At 51.8% G+C, this 24,749-nt stretch overlaps 2 protein-coding genes across 4 annotated transcripts in view; one reads left to right on the plus strand and one right to left on the minus strand.

The window, feature by feature from the left end:
• Positions 1-12,733, minus strand: part of FANCA (FA complementation group A) — a 37,959-nt gene extending 25,226 nt beyond the window's left edge. The window contains exons 1-12 of the mRNA XM_052655241.1: positions 12,655-12,733; positions 11,907-12,016; positions 11,499-11,592; positions 10,021-10,163; positions 9,820-9,915; positions 8,309-8,382; positions 4,270-4,382; positions 3,172-3,254; positions 2,848-2,881; positions 2,393-2,459; positions 1,149-1,261; positions 208-284 (exon numbers count right to left, since the gene is read on the minus strand). Coding sequence (XP_052511201.1) covers positions 208-284; positions 1,149-1,261; positions 2,393-2,459; positions 2,848-2,881; positions 3,172-3,254; positions 4,270-4,382; positions 8,309-8,382; positions 9,820-9,915; positions 10,021-10,163; positions 11,499-11,592; positions 11,907-12,016; positions 12,655-12,733 — 1,083 coding nt within the window. The remainder of the gene's footprint in view (positions 1-207; positions 285-1,148; positions 1,262-2,392; positions 2,460-2,847; positions 2,882-3,171; positions 3,255-4,269; positions 4,383-8,308; positions 8,383-9,819; positions 9,916-10,020; positions 10,164-11,498; positions 11,593-11,906; positions 12,017-12,654) is intronic.
• Positions 12,734-13,011: 278 nt separating this feature from the next.
• SPIRE2 (spire type actin nucleation factor 2) overlaps positions 13,012-24,749 on the plus strand; it is a 34,147-nt gene continuing 22,409 nt past the window's right edge. Inside the window, exons 1-2 of one of the 3 annotated variants that reach the window (XM_052655507.1) lie at positions 16,468-16,598; positions 16,715-16,767. In XM_052655507.1, coding sequence (XP_052511467.1) covers positions 16,716-16,767 — 52 coding nt within the window. In that variant the 5' untranslated portion in view covers positions 16,468-16,598; position 16,715. Of the gene's footprint in view, positions 13,038-16,467; positions 16,599-16,714; positions 16,768-20,390; positions 20,662-24,749 lie in introns of those variants that run through there. The other 2 variants (XM_052655508.1, XM_052655506.1) reach the window with 2 other exon arrangements.

The raw sequence follows: 24,749 nt of genomic DNA on the forward strand, positions 1-24,749 counted from the left end.
TCACCTCTCCCACTCTATGTCAGACACAACCTGGACTCAAAACACTGCTCATGCTGACCCCCGCGGCCAGCATCAGCTAGAGGGAGTTCTCCTCTGAGGCTATGGTGCTCTGCCCTAGTAAAAAGTTCAGTCTTGGACCTAGATGGTCATCCAGCCGGGGACAGCTGTGGCTGTGGTGTCTCCCAGGACCCCACCCCATGCACTCACCCTGCGGTACAGGCCACTGAGCAGAGCAGGGGTCCTTGCAAAGTTCCACTCTCTCTGCATCTGAACGGCATCGGAAACTTCATTCAGGAGGAAACACACAGAATGACAGATCAGCAATCATCAATGTTCATTGGTTCAATGTCAATCAACCACCGTGCTTTAATTTGCACTTTTCCAAGTGTATGTGGACTTCACTGCTTCATTTGTCAACCATTTTTTATGTCATGTTCTTCATCATACATATCTACTAAATATCCTCCAACCCTTCAGTTACATTTTAATTATTTGGCTTTCAAACTTTCACTGTGAACAAGCAGTGAGGATGCTGTGGAAAGGATGGCAGGTGGAAAAGCACAGGTCAGCAGGCCCAGGCCCTCTGCTGGAGCAGCGGCCTCTTAGGAGTTTCCTGTGCCCCAAGGGCAGGCATGTTGGGAGCCATGCAGACCTGGAGAAGGCTTGGGTGCTGGACACCTTTCAGGAAGCCATGTACCCATAGGAAATGCTGACCTGAGCCACTGAGACAGAACCCTGGAATTCACAGTATGAGCACTGTTTTAAAAACCTACCTAGACTTCCCTGGTGGTCCAGCAGCTAAGACTCTTGGCTCCCAATGCAGGGGACCTGGGTTTGATCCCTGGTCAGGGAACTAGATCCCACATGCCACAATTAAGATTCTGTATGCTGCAACTAAGACCCAGCTCAGCCAAATAAAAAAGAAAAAGAAAAAAAAAACAAACAACCAAAACCTACCTAGAAAAGACAAGAAGGCCTTCACCCATTGCCATTCTACTGTGGCAATGGGTGACACTTCAATTCAAACTTTCTTTATGGGAAAGTGTTACTCTCAAACAAGATGTTTAATGACAGAAGACTGTCCTTCCAGTGTTAACACCCACAGTCTGAGTTCCCGTCAAGGGGAGCACCAGGGCTCTTGGACCCACCTTTTAGCACAGGCTTGTGGGTGAGGATCTGGGTCAGAGTATGACAGAACCACCTCTTCAGAGTCTCTGCTGAAAGTATACTCTGGCACATGGGTCCACTGAACACACCAAACCTGTAGACACAGCAGAGGCACTCAGGGAAGGGACCCTCTAGGTTCCCATTGCCTGGCTCATCCGAAAAGCAGCGGAGACCTGCAGGCCCCCCACTCCAGACCCCTGGCTCGGGCATACGGGCTGGCCTTGCCCACACCCTGCCACGCTTCCCTGGCAGGCCTGCAGCCTGGCTTCCATGCTGCAGGTGGAAATGGGATCTAGGGGGGCATCACTCTACAGGACCGGATGAAAGGTGACAGTCACTGTCACAGAGAGAAGCAGGCAGGTCAGACTGGGGGCGTGGAGGGCCACTCCTCCCGGCAGGTTTCACAGGCCACAGGAACCACAGCTCCGCCCTAGACCACAAAGCTCTCAACCACACCCACATTCCTCAAGCCAAGGACGCCATCCTGACACGAGAGGGAAGGAAAGATGAGGGTGCATAGAGTCACTGACAGGTGAGGAGGGACGGGGGCTAGGCCTGACAGTGGGGCGCCCCTTGGGGGAGAGAACCCAGGGTCCCAGATGCCATGTGACCTGCCTGTATCCCGCATGCAGTGAGCAGGCTCTGGGTGGGAGACAGGGCGGAAGGCACCCAGACAGGGCGGGGCCTCTGAGTTCACTGATTTAACCTGGGACGCTGTGATCGCAGAGTCAGCACACGATGAACATGCACACACATACAACACAGCTGTGTGCTGTAGCTGCTTACTAAGCGCTGAACCACACAGCCGGCTGAGGACTCCTGATGTCATAGCGGGGAACAGGAACCAAGAGCAAGGTAATTAAGAAGGGGAAGGACGAACAAAGCACAGAAGCCTCCCAGGGAAGAGCCACAGTCCAGGTGGCCTCAGCCCACGATCCCCTGAAGCAGGTTCGGTCCCCAGGAGCATGGGGCACGCCCCCACAGAAGCATATACAGGTCCTGCTGGGGCAGCATGGCAGAGCAAGGCCACCCTGGCTTGGACCCTGAGGACCCAGGCCTGCCCCCTCCTCACACCTGGAGGGGCACAGTTCTCACAGGAAGGGCCCCATCTTCAGACGGTTCCTAGCACTTTGAGCTGTCACCACAATGGCGAAGGATCACGGAGCTTTCAGGAGGGAGAGCACAGCTGGCATGCTCAGCCTGCAGGCCCACCCCAGGAACTTACCAGCAGCTCCCTGCCTTGTATGCTGGGGACCCCTCCTGTAGGCCAGCTGCCATGGCTTCGAGAGTGGCTGAGGCAGAAAAGAGACATCAGCATCATATCGTCACATCTGTCAGAAACAGCCTTGACCAAGTGCTTCTGGGCAAGTCAGGTCATGGACCTCCAACCCACAATCCCTTCACTCTCCCACGCGTCTCGGTGGCACCAGACTCAAGCCTTGAAAATCCACCCGAATACACAGATAGGAGAGTGCTTTCCTAACAAACCATCTAGCTGTTACCACCACTGCTCTGGAGACCAGATGTGAAGCCAGCAAAGCTGGTCTCCAGAGGAGACTGCAGTGAGTTGGTCAGTTTGTACCCCATCACAGCCATTAAAGGGCCTCTGGAGGGCATGACTGAGCTGGAAAGGCAGGAGGTACAGGAACCCCAACCAGCCAGGCCCACAGGGCCACTCACAGGCCAGCATCCGCTCAAGAACAGCAGCGGCGATCTGTGGGGACAGAACACTGCAGTCAGCTGTGTGCAAGCAAGCCTGCCATCACCCCAGATCCAGTCTCCAGACCCCCTCGGGGGGTCTGCCCAGGACACCCCTCCCCCTGTTCCCAAGCACTGGCCCAGAGTCTGGGAGCTTCAGAAACCAGCGACGTAGGGGAGAGACCACTGCCCAGGCCCATGCCCTCGCAGCTGGACTCAGGGAGCACCCCCATATGGGACTGCACACCCAAGCCCCTCATCCTGTGCCCGCTGCCCAGAGTCCAGCTCCACTCGCCTGGCACCCACCTGGGCCATCTGTGCTGGTGCCCCGTCTCCCCTCAAACCCTTGCTTTTCTGGAATCCTCTCAAAACAAACATTTGCACAAACTCTGAAAAGCACAAAAGCAAAGTGTTTTTGTGCACTGTGATCCCTGGACAGACCACCAGCTTCAGAGAGTCTGGGAAGGCAGGATCTGCACGAAGCTGGAAGGTTGGCTCTGGGCACGGGGGGTCCACCAACCGCATCCACCAGACCCAGCCAAGCCTTCCCTAAGCCCACTGCACAGAAAGGGAGACATAGCCGGTCAGGTTTATGGAAGGATGTTCTCACTTGAATAAATTTCAAGAGGGTTTCATGTGTCCTTTCCCTCCTACACCAACCAGACTAGGACGCTTTTAGGGCCCGAAAGTGTTAAACTGTGGGGAGACGGGCAGGAGATGGACTCAGAGCTTCTGACAAGGTTACCATTAAGGGACTGAAATTAAACAGTTTAAGCTTCATATGGGAGCAGACTGCAGGATAACTCACATCGCAGGACAGTTTTAGGAAGAAGGAACGCCCCTTCCGCAAAGGAGACTGAACAAGCCCCACAGGGAACCCTCTCGTCCAGGCTTCCATTTACTCATGGGCCGCACTCCTCGGGGAGGATGGGGGACGGCAGGCCTGCTGACCCGAGAGCCGCAGGGGCCAGGTGTCTGAGTGAATGGCCACAGCAGGCAGCCCTGCTCACCCAGGGTCGCCACATTCAGAGCACCTCAGGTTCCTGCCCAGTTTCCTCTCTGCTTCTCCGGGGCACCTTCTAAAATCACCAGTTGGAGCTGGGCCTCGCAGAGGCATGGATACTGCACAGGTACTAGGAGCCGACTGTCCACCCTCTCCCGCCCACTCGGGGCCTGGGAGGCAGGACAGGTCATCCACGGAGCCCCTGCCTCTGTGCTCAGAAGGCCACCACGTGCCCGTCCTCAATATAGCAGCTGGCCCACCCATCAGGCCAAGAGGCTGCCGGCGCACGCCCTTGAGGACAGGTGTGCCTGCGCTGACTTCTGCCGGCTCTCCACACCCCAAGTGCAGCCCGCTGTGCTTCCCTGACCATCGCCACGGGAAGCACCCGCCCATGCACTCACCGGCAAGCACAGCCCTGGCGACCTCAGCATGCTGACAGGGCACCTCTATCTGCTCACACAGCAGGCCCAGGTCCTTGCAGAGCCAGACCACCACGGCCTGGGTGTCAGCGCGGCTGAGGGCACAAGCACAGCATCCCGTTGTCTGTCACACTCACTCCACCAGGGAGCTGAGGCCACAGGCAGCAAGCCAGCACTGCTCAGCCTCCTGCCCCCACCACTGTGGGGCCAGCCAAGTAAAAATCATCACTTTTCCCACATAGTGTAGTTACTTGGAGTGGCTTACTATTGTTGGGGGAAAAGAAAAATCTTAATAACAGTAATGAGAATAGTAATAATGGGCTTGGCTCTAGACCAACAAGGGAGTATCTGGCAGAGCAATGCTGGTTCGGGGGCATTGCAGTGGGTGGGCAACTCTCACTTGCCGGGTTTGTATTTCCATGGTGACTAATGATGGTGAGCATCTTTTCACGTGCTTGGCTATTGGTGGACCTTTTTAAAATTTATTTTTATTTATTTGGCTGTAGTAGGGCTTAGTTGTAGCCTGCAAACTCTTAGTTGTGGCATATTGAATCTAGTTCTCTGACCAGGGACTGAACCTGGGCCCCCTGCCTGAGTGCCGCGTCTTAGCCACTGGACCACCAGGGAACTCCCTGAAAGATCTTCTTTAGAGTATTGAAATCCTTTATCTGCTTTTTAACTGGATTATTCCTCTTATTGTTGGACTAGAGGAATTATCTGACTTGTAAACAGTTTCCTGTGTACTCTTTTCATTGTCCTGATAGTCGCATGAACTTCAGGTGTCACATCCGAGAAACCCCTGCCTGGTCCAAGCTCATGAAGATTTACCCTCAGATCTTCTTCCAGGAGGGTTACGGTTTTACCCCTTAAGTTCAGGTCTCAGATGCACAGAGTTAACTGCCATCTGTAGTGGAGGTAGGGGTTCAACTCCATCCTTCTACATGTAGATATCCAGTGGTCCGAGCCCCACTCCTGAAAAGACCATTTCCCCCCCATTAGATGGTCTTGGCACCGCTGTCAAAAACAACTGACCGTAAATGTATGAGTTAACGTCTGGACACTCAATCCTGTTTTTCTGTATGTCAACTGTTATGCCAGGACCCCGCTATCTTGATAATGACTCTTTTGTACTAAAAGTTCTGGAAACAGGATGTGTGGGAACTTCCCTGGTAGTCCAGCAGCTAGGATTATGTGCTTCTACTTGCAGGGGGCATGGGTTCGACCCCTGGTTGGGGAATCCCACAGGGCGCATGGCAGGGAAGCAAGCAAGAACTCAAACAATCAATAGAGTAGGTGTGACTCCTTCAGGTTTTCCCCTCTTTCTGAACAATTTTTGGCAATTCAGGCTCCTTTGCATTTCCATATCAGCACTGGGACAAGCTTGTCAAAGTCTGTGAGCAAAGCAGCTGAGACCTGAAGGACACGTACTGGGTGCACAGGTCGTGTTGGTGAGCAGTGCCATCTTGATAAGAATGTCTGATCCAGGAGCCTGGAGCATCTATTTAGGTCTTAGCTTCTTTTAGCATGTTTATAGCTTTCAGTGCACTAGCCTTGTTCTTTAACTTTTTCTTTTCGATGCACTATTAAATGATTTCTTAGTTTCACCTTCAGGCTGTGTGTTATTATCGTATAAAAACAAAAGTGTGCTTGTGTATAGGTCTGGTACCCTGCGACCACCAGAATTCATTTATTCACTCCAGAACTTTTGGTGTGGATTTCTGAGGATTTTCTATATGCAAGATGATGTCATCTGCAGACAGTTCCAGTTCTTCCATTCCAATCTGGACGCCTTTTTATCCCCTTTGCCTAGTTCCCTGGCCAGGAAGTCTGGTGATACTGAACAGAAATGTTAAGAATGTTTCTGATCATACAGTCTGCAGTCTCAGTATGATGTGAACTGTGGGTTTTTCTCAGATGACCTTTATCAGGTTGACATGTTCCCTCTATTCCCAGCTTGCTGAGTGTTTATCGTGAAATAGTATCCGATTTTGTCAACTGCTTTCTGCTTCTATTAAGATGATCACTCTTGTCCTCTATGCTATTAATATGTATGTTAACTAACACTCAGATGTTAAACCAACCTTGCATTTTGGGGATAAATCTCCATTATCATGTGTTTAGACCCTTTTTGGTTGCTGGATCCAGTCTGTAAATATTTTGCTGAGTTTCTGCATCTATATTCATTAGAGACGCTGGTTGGTAGTTTCTTGTCCTGCGGTCTCTCTGGCCAGCTTTCCTGTCAGGGTACTACTGGCCTCATGCAGTAAGGTGGGGAATATTCCATCGTCTTTATTTTCTGGAAGAATTTATGAGGAACACTGCATTTCCTCTTTAAATGCTTGGCAGAGTTCTCAAGAGGAGCCAGGACCTGAGGGTGTCCTTGTGGGAAGCCTCTGTATCATTTAATAGTGACTTGGTTTCCTCTCCTGTTACAGGTCTATTCAGTGCAATCTTTTGTATCTTTCTGGAAATTCATCCATTTCATCTGTTTTCTAATTTATTGGCATAACACTGCTCACAGTATTATCTTACAGCGCTTTTAATTTTCTGTACGGTCAGCAGTAATAACCCCCCTTTCATCTTGATTTTGGCTGGCTGTGTCTTCTTTTCTAGCTAAAGGCTTATCAATTTTGCTAACATTTTCAAAGACATCTTCATTGATTCTATTATGTTTCTCATTTCATAGATTTCTGCTCTAATGGTTATTATTTCCTTCCTCCTTCTTGCTCTGAGTTTGGTTTGCTTTCCTCTCTCTAGTTTCTTAAGGCCAAACTTTAAGTCACTGACTTCAGATCATTCTTCTAATATAGGCTTTTGCAGCTATAAATTTCCCTCTAAGCCCTACTTCAGTAGCACCCAATATATGTTTGTATGTTATTCCCATTTTCTTTGTTACGCTATTTTCTAGTTTCCCTTGTGATTTTTTTTGCCAATTCATTGATTATTTAAGAGCGTGTGGCCTACTTCCCAAACACTGTGGATTTCCCAAATTGTCTTCTGTGGATTCTTTTCAGCTCCTCTGTGATTTGAGAAGATGCTCGTATGGATTTCACCCTTTTAAACTTATTCCCACTCTCTCTAGGGCCTGACCCATGTGGCCCCCTCCTGCAGACGGTTCCACACTTGAGAGGCAGTGTGTTGCTACCACTGGGTGGGACATGCTGCAGGTGTCAGATACGTTGGCTGGTCATCACCAGTCTGACCACTGGATCGACCCATTACTGAAGGCTCCAATTAGTACGGTTCAAAGTCCATCTCTCCCTTCACTACTGTAATGTTTTGCTTCATATATTTGGAACTCTGACATTAGGTGTGTGTGTGCTAGCAGATAATGGTTTTCATGTAGTCAAACTAACTAAACTTGCATAACTTCTGGATGCGACCCACACATCATGGAACCACTGGATTCAATATGGCATTTACCACTGTGCCTGACAGTCCCCCAGACGAGACACTCTGCGTTTCTTCTGACCAGAGGACAAACACCTAAACCTCCAGCCTTCTGTTGACCAGAAGGCTGCCTTGAGCAGGGCCGGCCAACCAGTAAGGCTCCTGACGCTTCTCACATCTGGACAGATGGCAGGCAGTATGCCCGTCCACCTGGCTCCGCCTGGACCACCTCTCCTTCAGCCCCTCCACTTTTTGCCCCTCCTCCCCTTGTTTCTCCTAACTATATAGGGTTGTTCCTTTGTAAAACCCTCTTTCTGACTCTTGGTGGCATTTTGGGAGGTAACAGTTGCACACATTTTACCAGTCATATTTACCTGAAAAAAATATTTTATCACATTATGTATCTCATAAAAAAAAATTACCAAGTCTCTGCATGATGAAGATTTCAATTATAACAACGTTCTCTTTAAATAATAAAGCAACTGCTTCTCTGGGTGATTTTTGGTTTCACATATATGTAAGTCATATTAGACTAAATTACAAAAAGTAAATCATGTAATATTAACTTAACTTTATGTTACATAAAGATTTCGTTTTAGCTTATTTCAATGCTAAATAATCACTGGTTTACCTTTCCAGCAGCTCTGGGATGCTTACAACATTTTGAACATGAAGACGCCACACAGCTTCAAGCGGCAAAGAATTCTGAAGAAAGTGACAGAACTATGAGTCCTTCACCCACACCTTTTCTTCTGAGACATTCAACTTCTATGCCTAAAGATGTGCTTTCCTGAAAACCAAGCCTCCAGCACTCACGTGACCATCTGAACCCCCATCCCCACCATGATCCCGCGTTCAGGCCCCGGCTCCAGCTTAACTCACCTCCAGGCCTTTCTCCAGGGTGGCCAACACAAGACCCCACAGTGTAGCTGGTCACGCCAATTTCTCCTTTCTAGGGCCCTTCAGTGGTTTCTCTCCACTTTCAGGACAAAGGCCCTCCGGTTGTAGCCCTGACATGCCCCACCCCTCGGACATGGTGCCCCAGTCTGACTCGGGCCCCCACACCCACTCCACCCTTCTCTTCACCCAGGAATTCTGACTCAGGCACCACCCCCGATGAGCTTCTTCCTGGAAGCCTTTTCTAACCACCCAATCAGACACCCTGCCCACTCTTCTCTGCTGCCTGCAAACACCCGGACCATCACAACCCTCATGCATTCAGCTCATTATCAGCAGGTGCTGGGACCATAGTAAAGCCTGACAATCACCTGAACTCTAGACAAACGCTGGATAAAAGTGGGGAAAAAACCATGAGTGCATCACCAGCCTTGGGTTTCTTCTTTGCTACATAACTGACCCTGTTTAGCAACTAAGCGATAACTTCCAACTGTAAATCAACTGTGTGCATTCTGTCGCTCAGTTGTCTCTGACTCTTTCCGACCCCATGGACTGTAGCCCGCCAGGCTCCTCTGTCCATGGGATTTCCCAGGCAAAAGTACTGGAGTGGGTTACCATTTCCTTCTTCAGGGGTTCTTCTCAACCCAAGGATGGAACCTGTGTCTCTTACATTGGCAGTGGATTCTTTACCTCTGCACCACCTGGGAAGCCCTGTCAGTCAACTATACTCCAGTAAAAACATCTGTTTAAAAACCTGTAGGCCTACTGAATTTATAACTTTTCAGAAAACAACAGATAAGGGAATTCCCTGGTGATCCAATGGTTAGGACTCGGCCCTGTCACAATCTTGGCCTGGGTTCAATCCTTGCTCCAGGAATTAAGATCCCACAAGCTGCATGGTGTGGCCAATAAAAATAAGAATAACTTTAAATTACATTTTTCTAGTTTACTACCCTGGGAAATTATTCATCATAGTACACCTAAGAAGGCATAACATGATGTTTCTGTGTACAGCCTATTCTAATAAATATGACTAATGATGGGAGAATACTGATAAATACGGTAATTGAGGGTCCTTCTTCCCCATTCAGAGACACTTGCTGAAAGCTTTTCACTCCAGTCTCTGTGATTAAGAAGACGCTTCCTGGAAATTCCTAACAGAACCTGGGGATTCTATTGGCTCCACCAAAATGAACAAGATACTGCTTGAAAATCCTGGAATCAGAGTTACCATCTCAACTTTACCTGTGCTTTCCATAATTCTTGACAGAAGTAGAGACGGGAAAACATGCTCTGTGCTAATAAGTTCTGAGCGATCTCCAACAAGGATGACAATTTCTTCTGAAAATAAATTAAATCCTTTCTAAGAAAGCATATTAAACGTCCAGTTTTCCCAGACAGCCGAACAGCAACGAGCACAGTCCCCTCACTCGCGCTGTATCTTACCCTCTGCTCTGGTGTCAGCAGCACCTTGGGAGGGGGCCTCGTGTCTGCCTCACAGATCCGCATGAAGCCAGATGCCACCACCTGGCTGGACAGGACAGCCACTGGAATGCCCAGCCGTGTGGCTTGATCCCCCAAAGCAGAGCCTTAAAGACAGAACAAAATATGGAGATACCCAACAAAATCTACTGAAGGAGACTGATTAAATGCCTTCTCTTAAGCTCTAGCACTACAGAAAACTGCCTTTTGAAGGGGAGAAGAGACCTGGGGGACACAACATATAAAAGTAAGGCAATTTCAGTCTGGTTGAAGCATCTCACGATGGTCTGCGGCCCCTGAAGCCTAGGGCTGCATACACATACACACACATTTGGACATTATGGGTGACACAAACAGGGCGCTTGGCAGATGGAGTCTCTTTCAATTTAATTTTTGGCTGTGCTGGGTCTGTAATAAATTACAGAAATTGAAAAAAGAAGAAGTGGAGCCTGAAGATGTGACTGATTTACTGCAACCTCGTGATAAAGTTTGAAGGATGAGGAGCTGCTTCTTATGTCTGAGCCAAGAAAGTGGTTTCTTAAGATTGAATATAGTCCTTGAGAATATGTCAAGCAGCTGCTCAGATGACAACAAAAGATTTAGATTATTACAGAAACTTAGCTGATAAAGCAGCAGCAGGGTTTGAAAAGACTGACTCCAACTTTGAGTCAATCTTTGAGTGGGTAAAATGTTATTACCCAGCACTGCAGGCCACGGAGAGAGGATCTGTGAAAGGAAGACACAGCGGACTTCACTGTTATCTTGTCTTAAGAAATGGCCACAGCCACTCCAGCCTTCAGCAACTTCTACCCTAATCAGTCAGCAGCCTCAACAGTGAGGGAGACCCTCTTACCAGTAACAGAGATTATGGCTCTCTGAGGGCTTAGACGATGGTTAACATTTTTAGCAATAAAGTCTTTTTAAAATTTTAGCAATAGACCATTTTCTAATTCAGGTATGCACACTGTTCTTTTAGACATAATGCTGTTGCACACTTAGTAGATTACTGTGCCATGTAAATGTAACATTTTTATGCACAAGGAAATGAAATAAATCTGTGGGACTTGCTTGCCTGCAACACTGGCTTCCCAGCAGTGGCCCGGGGCAGCCTTCATCTCCAGCTGCCTTCTGCTCTTCCCTACCTAGCACGGCCTGTTCCTGCCACTTCCAGAAACGAGGACCATATTTCTGTCCCATCTTCCCAGGGGTCACTTAGGTTCCTACTGTTCTGAGCCCGATGCACAGTCGCTGTTTTTAAACAAGAGCCTCAAAACAAGCCCCAAGCAAGCCACAGAAACTTGTTGTTGGTGACCACAAGTATAAGTAAAAAACCATTATTTGGGGGAATTTAAACACATCTGCCTGTTAGAAGCACATCAACGTCACTTTACGAACAGCTCTGCCATAACGCAATATATTCGGAAAACAAATCTATAACTCACCTATCAGTGAACTGGAAAGCTTAGTGTGGGCCTCAGGACCATCACAATCAATCAACTGGCGGAGACACAGCTGGTCACAGGGAGGACCTTCCACCTAAAAACCAAACACCAAGAACTCCACTTCAAAATTCAAGCCATGTCCTGAAGACAACCAAAGTGTACACAGTGCTTGCCTACTGTTAGATTCCCAAATAATCTGAGGTGAAAAAAATTTTAAGGTGAAACTTACTAAAACCTTTGAGAATTACCAGACTCCTCCCTGGACTATTCTACCTCCAAATAGATAAATGCTCCTCCCAGATACTCACGAGTCTTGCCAGGTGTCTCTTCATAAAGGTGATGCCTTTGAGAGGCTCAAAAACCTGCAACCCAAATGTGTTTACAAAGGCAAAGCCAACTGCCTCTCACCTCCAGAATGAGGTCATTCAGGTTTAGATGGCGTCTCAGGAGGCGAACGGCTGACTCTCTCACCTTCTGCTCCCCTTCCGGACTCAGTTTCTGCCTCTCAGCCCTTCCCTCTAGGGAAGAAAATCAGTTTCACAAAAATTACAGCACTCCTTAAAAACTCAGGCAAGGAAACACTGTGACACGCTGTACCCCTGAAGGTGATGCACCCTGGAACGTTATGTCCATGGGACTCCTGCCAAAAACCGCACAAGCTTAATCTAATCCTAGGACATATCAGACACACCCAACAGAGGGGCACTCCTTCAAAAGCCCAGGTCAGAAGACTCAGGAACTGTCACCCACGCAGGGACCAAGGAGAAGGGAGTAACTGACACGTGGGAGCCTGGACAGAAAAAGGACTTTACGGGGAAAACTGATGAAATCTGAGCAAAGTTTAGTTTAGCTGGTTAGGATTGTACCAAAGCTACTTTCTTGGGATTGATCCTTTCAAAGGTGACTCGGGCTGAGCGGAGCTGAACAATTACTGTCATCCAGGCCACTGGGGGGTGGGGGAGGTCAATCTTACGTCTCTACCTTCTGGAATCGCCCCTCGTGACCGCACGTAGGACAGAGTGGACAGAGGGCTGCCAGAATGGGAAGCTCGGGTGAGCGTGGAGAGATCAGGGCTCCGGGATCAGGATGAAGGGGGACGAGGATGGGCAGAAGAAGATTCGGGGGAGAAGGAGTCTTGGGGCCCGCGCCCACCTACCCAGCAGCTCAGCCCACGATCTCCTGCGGACCCCAGGCCCCTGATCCGAGGCGGGGACCCGGGCCCCGCGGGCTGACATGTCGCTAACAGAGCGCGCGGCCAGGGCTCTAGGGGTCCTACCCGCGCTCCCCTCTCATTGGCTGCGGACAGACGCGAGCGTCCATTGGCTGCCAGCTGCCAGGCCACACCCACCTCGGGGGCGGAGACTCGGCGGCCATCTCCTCCGGGGCTGAGGCGGCCATCTTGCAGGTGGCGGGAGACCGGGGTCATCCGTGTCTGTGGAATTTATTTAGGTCCGACTGAAGGCGGAGATTAGCGGCGCTGAGTCAGACGGAACCACCGGGAGAAGACTGTGCCATCCCTTTTGCGTTATTCTTGTCGAGGTGAGCAGAGCTGTGTGTGAGGAAACAACCGACAACCCCAAATTCCGGAGACGGCAGAACGACGCCGCCTGTAGGGAACCGAGGAGAACGAGTCTGCGCTCGGGACCCCGCGGAGCCCGGCGGCGGTACTGAGGCTGCCCCTCCCTCCTTCTCCCCAGACTTAAGCGAAGTGTCACCGCGAGGCCGCGCACGCCGGGGTCGCACAACAGGGGTCTCCCACTGAAATCCGTTTCCAGCCCCCTCGCCCCCCTCAGGAGGATGTGGGGAGGAGGACTGGAAATCCGGGCTTGTAACCATGGTGACCAGCTCTTGTCCCGGAAAGTCCTCTTGTTAGAAAGATGCTCCCAATATTCAGCCCACTTAGGAATTTACAGGGATTCGATGGGTATGTGCCTGGTCTGGGCGCAGACACTGACGTGCACCCCAGTTGCTGTGTCCAGGTTTTCAGGCAACGTGGTTTCCTCGGCCGTGAAGTCGGGGTGACGGATGCCCTCAGACAGCGCTCACTGCCACCCACTGAACCTTTTCCAGGTGGCCGGAATGTGTGTGCAGGCCATGACCACCACTGCTGCTGCCCCCCCCCCCCCTCCGCCATGGGGGCTGTTGAGCTTGAGTAAACAAGGGTCCGAGGGAGGTGGGCCTTGTGGGTTGCAAAATGTGGCCAGGAGTCCAACCCCTCAGTCTTTGTCCCTTCCATTTGGGCTGGTGATGACATGCGAGTGACATGATGCAAACAGGAGTTTGAAACGAGCTCATGCTGAGAGTCAGGGAACCTTCCCAGCGACCCTCAAAAGAACAGCCTGAGCCAGCCCACCAAGGACCAAACATGGAGGAGAGGCAGCCGCTCAGCCAGCAGGCCCTGGCCAGCTGCCTGCCCACTGCCAGAACCTGCAAATTAGGCCATCCAGCTGCCAGTGACCTGTAAATGAGGGGACAAGGCTGGCTGACACCAGAACTGCCACAGGCACATGATCAGGCGCTAAGCACACAGCTGAGGAGGGGAGCACCCACGTGGCCTTGTAAGTATTGAGAAGACCTTGCTTCCAGGCCCAGTGAGCAGAACCCTGGCAGGTGCATGTCCCCAGTTATGCATCTGGTTGAAAAGAGACTGTGGGGAGGCAGAGGCAGGGCGCAGAGGTGGCTGAGATGGACTCAGGCCGTCATTCGGCAGTGGAACAGGGGCTTGACCAGAGCTGTGGCCTTGAGGTGAAGAGAAGTGATGAGATCGATTCCTGCCTCAAAGGTTGATCCCCCAGCTGAGGAAGAAGTACAGAGTTTTCTAACCCGAGCCCGTGGAAATCTGGAGATACACATACATTATACACATAAGCACCACACACATGCACATCATGTTCGCATACATCATACCATATACTTGTACATCATATATGTACATGTGCATCATACACACAAACATCGTATGCATGCATTGATACACCATATGCATGTGTATGTATAACATACATATTCACATACATCATAACATTTGTATACATGTACACACAAACATGCATACATACATTGAGATGCCATATGCATACGTGTATACATCACACATATATACACACATCACATACTTACCCACATACATCAGCTGAGAGGTGGCAACACTGGGAGGACGGTTGAGAGACAGTAACAGGACAGGCCCAGAGTTCAAGTGTGAGTGTCAGATTCAAGATGACAGACCCTGGATGGGGCTGCCAGGGAAGTAGATTGTAGGAGCCTCAATACACACATGCGCACACACACACCAGGGCTACCCGTCCCTGGCCATCTTGGCAGTCCTCACCCACCTGCTTCGAAGAACAGTGGAGAGCAGATACCCAGTCATTGGAAGCACGTCAAACATGCCACTGTCGTGACCCATGTGTCCCCTGTGCTGGATGTGCCTTCCCAGCATCCGCTGATAGTCTACATTATTTAGGGGCTGCTGCTGTTAAATCCGGAGAAGGCAATGGCACCCCACTCCAGTACTCTTGCCTGGGAGATCCCATGGACAGAGGAGCCTTGTAGGCTACAGTCCATGGGGTCGCTAAGAGTCGGACATGACTGAGCGACTTCACTTTCACTTTTCACTTTCATGCATTGGAGAAGGCAATGGCAATCCACTCCAGTGTTCGTGCCTGGAGAATCCCAGGGATGGGGGAGCCTGGTGGGCTTCCGTCTATGGGGTCGCACAGAGTCGGACATGACTGACGCGACTTAGCAGCAGCAGCAGCTGTTAAATCACTTCAGTCGTGTCCGACTCTGCGACCCCACAGAAGGCAGCCCGCCAGGCTATTTTCCTTTAAATTTAGTCATTTTTTACCTCTTTCCTTCCTGTTTGGCTACCTTGGGTCCTGCTGTGCACAGGCTTTCTGTAGTTGCAGTGCTTGGGCTTCTTATTGCAGTGGCTTTTGTTGCAGAGCCCAGGCTCTCCAAGTAATTGGGGCTCGCAGGCTCTAGAGCCTGCAGACTTCAGTAGTTGTGCAAAGGCTTAGTTCCCCCAAGGCATGTGGGATCTTAGTTCCCAGACCAGGGATTGAACCCAGACCCCCTACATTGGGAGTGTGGAGTCTTAGCCATTGAACTACCAGGGAAGTCCCTGACTGCACTTTTATTTATTTTTAAAATTTATTTATTTAATTTTTGGTTGTTCTGGGTCTTTGTTGCTGCCAGCGAACTTTCTCTCACTGTCGGATTAACAGTGTAATTAATAAATTATTTATTGTTGGGTTATTTTTATTTTGTGACAAGTGGGTGCTACTCATCTTTGCAGAGCTTGGGCTTCTCGTGGTGGTGGCTTCTCTAGCTGTGGCACGCAGGCCCTAGACCTGCAGACTCAGTAGTTGAGGTGCACAGGCTTTAGTTGCTCCTCGCCATGTGGAATCTTCCCAGACCAGGAATCAAACCTGTGTCCCCTGCATTGGCAGGCAGATTCTTATCCACTGTACCACCAAGAAAGTCACCTGACTCCATTTTAAATGAGGTTTCTGTTAATTTTCACACTGTAAAGAAACCCCCAATGTCGCCAATGTCACCAGTGGGAAGCAAACAGTGTTCTTGAGTATTTTCTCAGCTGCTGACCAGGAATCCAGAGAAAGCACCTCTGTAAGCACCCCCTCCTTGTCCCCTCGGCAGAACAGCCCTGTCTGCCTCCCCTCCATCGTAGTCTTGTGGGATTTCTTCTCACCACCTTGGTTTAGCTCTGGGTCCCCACTTCCTGCAGTACCAGCCTAGAAATGTGTAGTCATGCCCAGCCCCAGTGCCCTTCCCCCAGAGCTGTGTTGGCTCCTTTAAGAAATCAAGCACAGCCTAGCTGAATCCAGCACCCCTGGGAATTCATGGCCTTTATCATTATCCCAAAATAAACCTCAAGCACAAACCACAGCCTCTTGAGTTTCAGCTTTTCCTCCCAGACCCCTGAGCCCTGCCTCTCTGCTCAGATGGTGACAGAGAAGGCATTCAGGGGCTGGTTGCTCACAGCCTCCAGTGTGCACAGATCCCCTGGGAGAAGCTGACCTGTTTTTCAGGCTGAAGTGGAATTCAGTGCAAGCGGAGAGTCTGCTTCCTTTGCAACAGGTGAAATGGCTCTGCCTCTGTCTAGGGGAATTAACTGGCCTTTCATCTCATGTCTGACATTTAACCTAGTTACTTATATGCCTGACTCACTCTGACCTTTGTCTCTGAACTCTCAGCATGCTCTCTCAGTGTGGCACCCTGGAACCCTACACTGTCCTCCTGGAGTCAGGTACGTGTATTCCACATGCCACCTGTATTTCCGGCTGTAACTTTTTGGCATCCAGGGGTCAAACCAGGATCTTTTAGTTTCTATTCTGCTAAGATCCTTAGATGTATTATTCCTGGATTTTAGCCTCTGGCCAGTGGCAGTCATGAGCCACCCACCCCTCTGATGCCCTGCCCTGGCGCAGACACTATCTGTAATCCCCTTAGCACGTCGGACACAGATAGTGGGAAAAGCAGACGTAACCAGTGGGGTTATGTAGCCATCTGTCCATTTCTCAGGTGACCTTTGTTTCCCTGTGGCTGTTTGCCCCTGAGGACCTGGGGGATTCTTAGGGGGACCTGGTCAGATTTTTCAAACTCATCCCAGTCTTAAGACATGAACACTTAGTACTCAGCAAATATCTGTGAATGAACAGCCTACACTGTGAGTATCTGGGGAGTGTGCTAGTCCAAGTACTGGTGGGTTAGTCACTGCACTGAAGGTTTCCGTTCTGACTCCAAGCACAGCCCATGGTGACTGACAGCCTTCCTTGTGTACTGGACATGAAGGGTGAAAGACACGGCTTCAGGAGTGGGCTACGGCTGATCCCATCATTGTAGAAATGACCTGGATCCAACGCTTTCCCGGTTGGTTTCATGGCTGACCCATCAGTTTCTGTTTCTTGTTGAGACTGAACAGCTGGAAATACACTAGATTTTCATTTCTAAAATCCAGGGGGCAACTTGGAAGAACTGTTTCTTCAACTTAGTTCTGTGTAGTGTTATTGGTGGACAAAGAGCTCCATGTTTTGACTTGAAAGCCACTTTCTACTGGGATGAACCCCGTTCACATCTCAACCAGGCATCGTCTGCCCTCCCTCGGTGGCAGAGTTACCCACACGAGTTTTTATTAAAGTATGGGTGGGGCTTGGCTTTCCACTCCAGGAAGGAAGTGAACACCTTGACTCTGACTTGTAACCACTGTGTGTGCCCACCAACCAGATCAGAACCTGCTGCATCTGGTTGATCAGTTTCGGTCTGGCAGAGTCACTCCATTGCCCTTTACTGACTTAGAAGCCACGCTTACACTCCCAGGCTACACCCGTGACACCCCTCTCGCTGCCACCACCTGCAGGCTGCTGCTGCTTGCCTGTGTCCATTTCTGGAGCTCATTTGGGACTTTTTCGGGAGATGTGTGAAAAGTGACCTGGCAGGAAAAAAACAAAATGGTTTCTAGGGGCATCTAGAGAGCTGCCTGATGCTTCTGTTTTCAGAATTTGCTACCGTTAGAGACAAACCTTCAGATATTGAGATAGGGAAGTAGACCCTAACTTAACTTGTTTTTTTTAGTAAAACCCCAGTGTTGTACATCTTGCTGGCTGAAGTGCACAGGGGTCCCTGAAAAAATAATGACAGATCAGAAGTGGTCTTGTACCTTACACAGGTGATTGCAGGGCCCCTGGATCAGGTAGATGTGAGTCATCACTATGCCAAGTACAAATCGGCATAACAGGTCTTCAGGTAGTTATTTTCAGAAGATTTTATAAGCCCAACTCTTATATGTCCTCGTGTCTAGAAAAGCAGTAAAAGCACTGTGACATCTGCTTGTGACTAGCACCAAGCCTCTGGCAAAAGCCTCTGTGCCTGGCTATACATCCCCCTTCACTAAAATCGTGTACATACTGACCTTCCCCTGCCTCTTAGGGGCAGTTCTGTGCAGCTGTCTGATGCTGCCTCATTCCAGATAAACTTAACTTACAGCTCTCATGGTGGTTCCCCCGCCCCCCCCACCCAAGTGAACAACTAGGTCCTTACCAAGGCCTGTCCTCATCAAACAAGACCCTCAGTTAGGGAACTTGAGGCCCTTTGAAGAACTACCAAGAAAGGTACTTTTACTACAACCCAAGCACCTTCCAGTTAAGAGTACTTGCCACTTTCTGCCCTGGGGCCAGGATGCCCCTTTTGAGAGGCTCATGCCAGCAGGAGGCAGGGGGTGGCTCTGCCCAAGGTAGGAGCAGTGACCCGAACTTCCAGTGAGTTGGTGGTGGTCTGAATGGAAGACTTTACCTGCACAGAGTCTGAAAGCACCCCTTGTGTGGGTTCATGGGGAACAGCCACGTGGGGGAGGAGAGGACAGCTCTGTGTCCTGTGAGTCTGGGCCTTAACCTCACCACCGTCTGGGAACCCCCCACTGTGGTAAGACACACCTGGAGGTTCTCCCTGACCTCTACTGACAACCATGGGTAGGGGTTCCGATGGGTGAAGGTTAGGCAGAAGATCAGGTCTTAGCTGTCATGCAGGATCTTTCCTTGCAGCACAGGGACTCTAGTGCTGTGCAGGCTTTATTGCTCTGCATGTGGAACCTTAGTTCCCTGACCAGGGATCAAACCCTGGGTCCCCTGCATTGCAAAATAGACTCTTCACCACCAGACCACCAGGGTCCCTAGACAGGAAGATTAACTTGAGTCCAAGTGCTTGCAGTTCTTGGAGCCCCCAGGCTCCACCTTCCTCACAGTGGTGGCACTGCCTGGTTTCTGCCTGCATACGCGCCAAGAACCAGGAAAGCTGTGTGAGTGCCCAGCTATTGGACGCCAAAACTTGTACGATTGATTCATCTGTACAAACTCCTTTTTTTGGAAGATGAAAATGCCAGATGGGGTTATCAGAGTAGGGCCCTACGGGGCCGCCTACAAGTCTTCAATGAGGTGACATTGCAACTCTGCTGTGATTTCTATCTTCAGCTGTTGAGAATTCCCAGGAACTTTCCAGTCCCAAGTTCCACTACAGACCTGAGAGAATCGCCAGCATGGAGAAATTCAGGAATCTAGGCCATGCGCTATTCAGGGTGGGGACCGTCGCCTTTCTTGCCTCACCTACCAGTGCATTTTGGCCATGTCACTCTGACCCAGTGCAACCAGGGCGGAAGAGCCCGCGGGGGCGCCTTTGAGCCGGTGCTCCCGGCCAAGGGTGAAGCGCCGCGCGCGTTCCACGGAGACGCCAGAGCTATCAACACTGACGCGTGTTTCCGCTGGAAAAGGGACACTTAAGTGCTTCCTTCCTCGGGTCTTCCTGGCTCTCTTCACGGAGTGGTGACTCCCGAGGTGACTTGGCCAGCTGGCTCTGCAGCACCGCCTGCCCCTCCGGGAGTCACAGTCCTCCGGCTCCCCCGCAGTCACCGCGGTGGGGCTTGGGCGGCATGTTGGCCTGACACGCTTGTTGAGAGCCTAGTGTGGGTTCGCGGGCCGGGCGAGGAGGACCGCGTCTCCGTAGGTGCCCCCCACCCCGGGCGCCCCTCTGCGGGTCGACCCTGCGCACCCCTGCCCCCTCCCCCGGACTCTTCCCGGACCTCCTCCCGGCTCTGCGTTCCCCCAGCACCCTGATCCCGGCCTGTCCATCCCCGCCTCAAGCCCAGCTCTGCGCCCTCTCCCGCCTGCCCATCCCCTCCGCGGAACGCCCCTCCCTTCCCCTCTCCTGCCCTCCTCCCCTGCGCGGCTTCACCTGCGGCCGCTCGCGCTGGGCGGGGCCGGGCGATGACAAAGCAGCGGCCGGCGGCGCGGGATCCGCCCCCCGCGCTTCGCGGGCGCGCCGGCCCCGGCGCGGCTGTTATGGAAACCGGCCGGGCGCGCAGGCGGCGATGATGGGGCGGCCATGGCCCGGGCCGGCAGCTCCAGCGGCGACGCGGCCGCGGGCGAGCGGGCCGGGGGCGCGGGGCGCTCAGAGCCGTGGGAGCTGTCCCTGGAGGAGGTGCTGAAGGCGTACGAGCAGCCCATCAACGAGGAGCAGGCGTGGGCCGTGTGCTTCCAGTGCTGCCGCGGGCTGCGGGGCGCGCCGGGCGGCCGGCGGCGCATCCGGGACACGGCGGACATCCTCCTGCGCAGAGACGGCTCGGTCAGCGCGCGGCGGGAGTCCGGCGCGGCGGGTGAGGCTGGGGACGGGGTCGTTGCGGGGCGGGGGGCGGCGCCCGCGGCGGGGAGGGGCTGCGACCCTCCCTCCCTCGCTCTGCCCGACCTGGCCTCGGACCCAGCGCCCCCTTTGCCGCGCCTTCTCTCTGCGGGACCCGCCGACCTCTCCCACTTCCGCGCCCCCTCTGCCGCACTGGGGGCCCTCCTCTGGCTTCTCTCTCTACCGGACTGGAAGGCCTTCCTCCCCCTCTCCCTTTTCTGGGTTGGGAGCCCCCCAACTCTCCGTTGGAGCTCGGACCTCTGCCCCTCGGCTCCCCCCAACACACACACACACACACCTGGAACCCATCTTACCATCAGGGCCAGTGCTGGCTGGAGAGGAGAGGAGCTTTGGCTCCTTGGCCGAGGACGTTCCTCAGGGAGACCAGACTCTGCCTCTCCTGCCCGCTCTCCCAACCCGGTCTGCTTCCTTCTGCTCTGGGAGTCGGTCCCACCCAGTGACTGGTGGTGTGGATCGTTGTTGGACTGGTATTTAGGCAAGAAAGGAAACGTTTTGCTTGGGCTCTTTTTTGTGGGTCTGCCGATTTAATAGAAAAAGGAAAATGTAAGATTTGGGGAACAGCTTGCTTAGTGTTCGACTCTTAACCATGAGCAATATTCAACAATGAAGCCCTTGAAAGATATTTGAAATCTTTGGAGAATGATGAGTATAAGTGATTTTTAGCCTCTTTAAGAAAAAAGTTTTCTTCCCTGGAGAACCAGGGTGCTGGTGCCGAGCATACTACCCCTCAAAGGGATATACCTGGGGAAGTGCACCGACCGGCTGTGTGTGCTGGAGAGGTGGGTTTGCAGAAATCCATGCGATGGGCCAGGCCGAAGCTAGCCAGTAGGACAGTTCCTTTGATAACCAGGCAATCCGCTGAATGCTTGCCACTCCTCGACCCTCAGTATTCTTCCACAAGCTCCCATCTCATCTGTGTGCCCCGTTCCCACCTCCCTAACACAGCAGTTGGGTGATATTTGAGAGTTGCTCTTTTTGCACAAAAAGCTCTAATATATTTGTCTAGATGAAATAATAAGAACTGGACTCAAATGGTACTGTTTCCATTCGGCATGCAGGTAATCTGAGGCTCAGGCTTACCTGTCACACAGGAAGGGTTAGGATCTGGATTCAGCACAGATGCTCTCAGTGCCTGTGGACACCGTCCTCACAGGTGGGCTCAGAACATGGGACAGGGTGGCCTCGTCTCACCTGTGGGCCCTGGAGTCTGTATGTTTACAAAGAGCTTTTCTCTCCCAACTGTATTTCCTCCTTGAAAGACCTTCCCTGTGCCCCTGCTCATCCCTGGAGACAAACAACATAACCCAGGGACTGGCTTCTGCCACCGCAGAACAGGGCTGTAAGGGCCTGCCTGGTCTGACCCTCTGATTTAAAAGGTGGGGAACTGAGGCGGAGAGTAGTAAGTGGTCTGCTGCCAGTCCTGGCAGGTGGCTAGAACTGAGGGCTTCTCTTTGTAGAGGAGTCAGTATTGTCCACATGGAACCACAATGGCCATCCTCTGGGGTGGTGGTCTTCTGGACCTGTCCACCTCTCCTGCCCACCTCCTCTTCAGCCCCTTCTTCCTGGTCCCTGCAGACCCAGAAGCACTGACCTGTACCGGCCTGTAACACAGGAGCCCAATTTCATTTTCCATTAGATACGATCTTTAGTTTCTGTCCATAAGCATGTCTTGTAAAGGTGGATGAGGTTTGTGACTTGCTGCCTCTATAAAGACTGAGAAATAGACTACCCTGAACTTCCTCTTCTGTCCTTGTCGAGCTTTCGTCAATCAGCTGAAACTTTAGGCCGACTATCTCCTGTAGGTAGCTAACGCAGCATTTCTCTGGGACTTGGGTGCTTCTTTCAGTGGATTCACTGCAAGTATGCTGTAATAGCCATCAAGAAAAAGGTCACATGGGCCCTCAGTTCCCAGCCCCCCTCATGAAGTTCTGGTAAAGCTAGGCATTAAGTCATTGTTTAAGATAATGGTAAAGAAAGCAACAACCAGGTACTTCCCCAATGGTCCAGTGGTTGAGACTCCAGGATTTCATTGCAGGGGGCACAGGTTTGATCCAAAAGAAAAAAAAAGAAAAAATTCAACAACCAAACTAAACTTTACCTGGGGAGGATGAACAATATTATCTTAGGACATGAGCAGGAATACTTTCCACTTTCTGCTACTTGGGAAAAGCTGACTTGAGTAAACTTCTTAATCTCAACCTCTTCATAACTGCTTGGAAGCCCCCCTTCTTCAAGTGGGGAAAATGAAGAAACATGTTAAGTGAAGTTATTTTTAGGAGGCTATTATTAAAACTTCCTGATAGGCAAAGGTTTTGGTTTTTGTTTAATTAAGGCAAGAAACTCCATCAGGCAGCACAGGTGCTGACCGTTCCCTGAGACAAAGCTCACTCCTTCCATGCAGTGTGGTCGTGCTCAGTGACCCTGGGACAGTTTCAGTGGCATTTGTCCACCTGATGCCTCCAGGACAGGCCCCGCAGGACACTGGCTGCTCCCAAAGTGACACTTGGCTGCCTCCTTGCTTGAGACCTGCCCGCCCAGCTGACATCTGCAGGGGAAACAGACATACTTTTCTCTTCGCACAGGCTCTCCACCTTGAAAGCCCCGGACAGGCGGAGGGTGGATGCGGGGCTGTCACAGGGCTGTGCCTCCTTTCACCTCCAACCTTCTCTGTTCTTACATGAATCCACACACTGCCCTACTTTTCCATGTTTGGTGTGTTTTTTGTCAGTTTTGATGCTAAAATTTTTCATAGGACCCATTCTGCACGCCTGGGTGCCTCACGTGGCCCGTCCACCAGCTCACACCTGCATCTGCAGCCCTCCCTCCTTTTCTGCCTGTAGTTCTGCGGCCCCTCTGCCACCCCCAAGACACCAGCACCTGTCCCCTTGCTGCCCACCGCTACCTGGAGGCAAGACTTTTCCAGTTTACCTCCTTGGCGGCCCTGTGTCATGACCTCCGTTCTTCACCTCTTTACCTCCAGCCCAGCAACTGGAGTTAGGGTGAAGTTTAGGGGCCCCCTTTCCTCCCCCATAAACTGGGGTGAGAGTGGCACGTGCCCGGGGACAGGGGAAGACTAATGAGGGAATGTTAGTGTGAAGCCGGTGTCCACCCTGGGCCCAAGGACCTGTGCACACAGCAGACACATGGACACACACACAGGCACACAGACACGTGGGCACGTGGACACGCAGTGCCGCTGCCGCCACGGCTGCTGCATTTCTGTGCTGCTGGCACTGTGTGTGTAAGTGGGGCTGCCCCTTCCCATGGGAGGCACCTTTTCATGTTTCTCCTGGCTCAGGGTGTCCCCTCCCAGAAGCTGAAGTGGGACCCCCAGTGTTCTGGGCAGCCCTGCATGTCCTGTGGGCTCTAGGCCCTCATGCTGGACTTGCTAGGCCTCCGGCAGGTGGCCTCCTAAGTGACCAGGGTTGCCTGTATCTTTTAAACGGCCTTCCTCACAGAGGGGTGTGCAGTGATATGGGGAGAGCTTGGGATGGCTGCAGGCTGGGATGCTTCCCCTGGAAGACAGCACACATCCTGAACAGAGCAGCCAGAGCTTTCCCATGTGGCTCTTGTCTCCTACTTCTTGGCCCTCTCCGAAGCTGCTGGTGCCACCCACCCTGGCTGTCCTCCAGCTGCCCCCGCCAGGCCCTTTGCTCCTCTGAGGGTCACCCAGGAAGACATGGTGTGGGGCTGCAGCGGCTCCACCTTGTCATTGAGGGAGATGGGGGCTTGCTCTGCAGCCTGCAGCCCACTGTCTCATTCAGGCCTCTGACGGGGAGGCAGAGCTATGCGCCCATCATACAGACATGGAAACTGAGGTTCAGGAAGGCCGAGCAGCCATGCAGTTACCTGCGGGGAGACGTGGGGGCAGGGCTGGGGTGTGGGCTTGGCTGGCTTGTGCCCACCCCCTGCCTGACCTTGGGAAGTTACTTAGGCCTCTGGGTGCTTCAGTTTCAGTCTCTGTGGAATGGGGCTTTGCTAGCAGCTGCCCCAGAGGTCATGTGGGTATCTGTGGAGCCTTGGGACATGCTGGCCCCGGGGAGG

This window comes from Budorcas taxicolor, chromosome 18, assembly GCF_023091745.1.
Source record: "Budorcas taxicolor isolate Tak-1 chromosome 18, Takin1.1, whole genome shotgun sequence".
Taxonomy (NCBI): Eukaryota; Metazoa; Chordata; class Mammalia; order Artiodactyla; family Bovidae; genus Budorcas; species Budorcas taxicolor.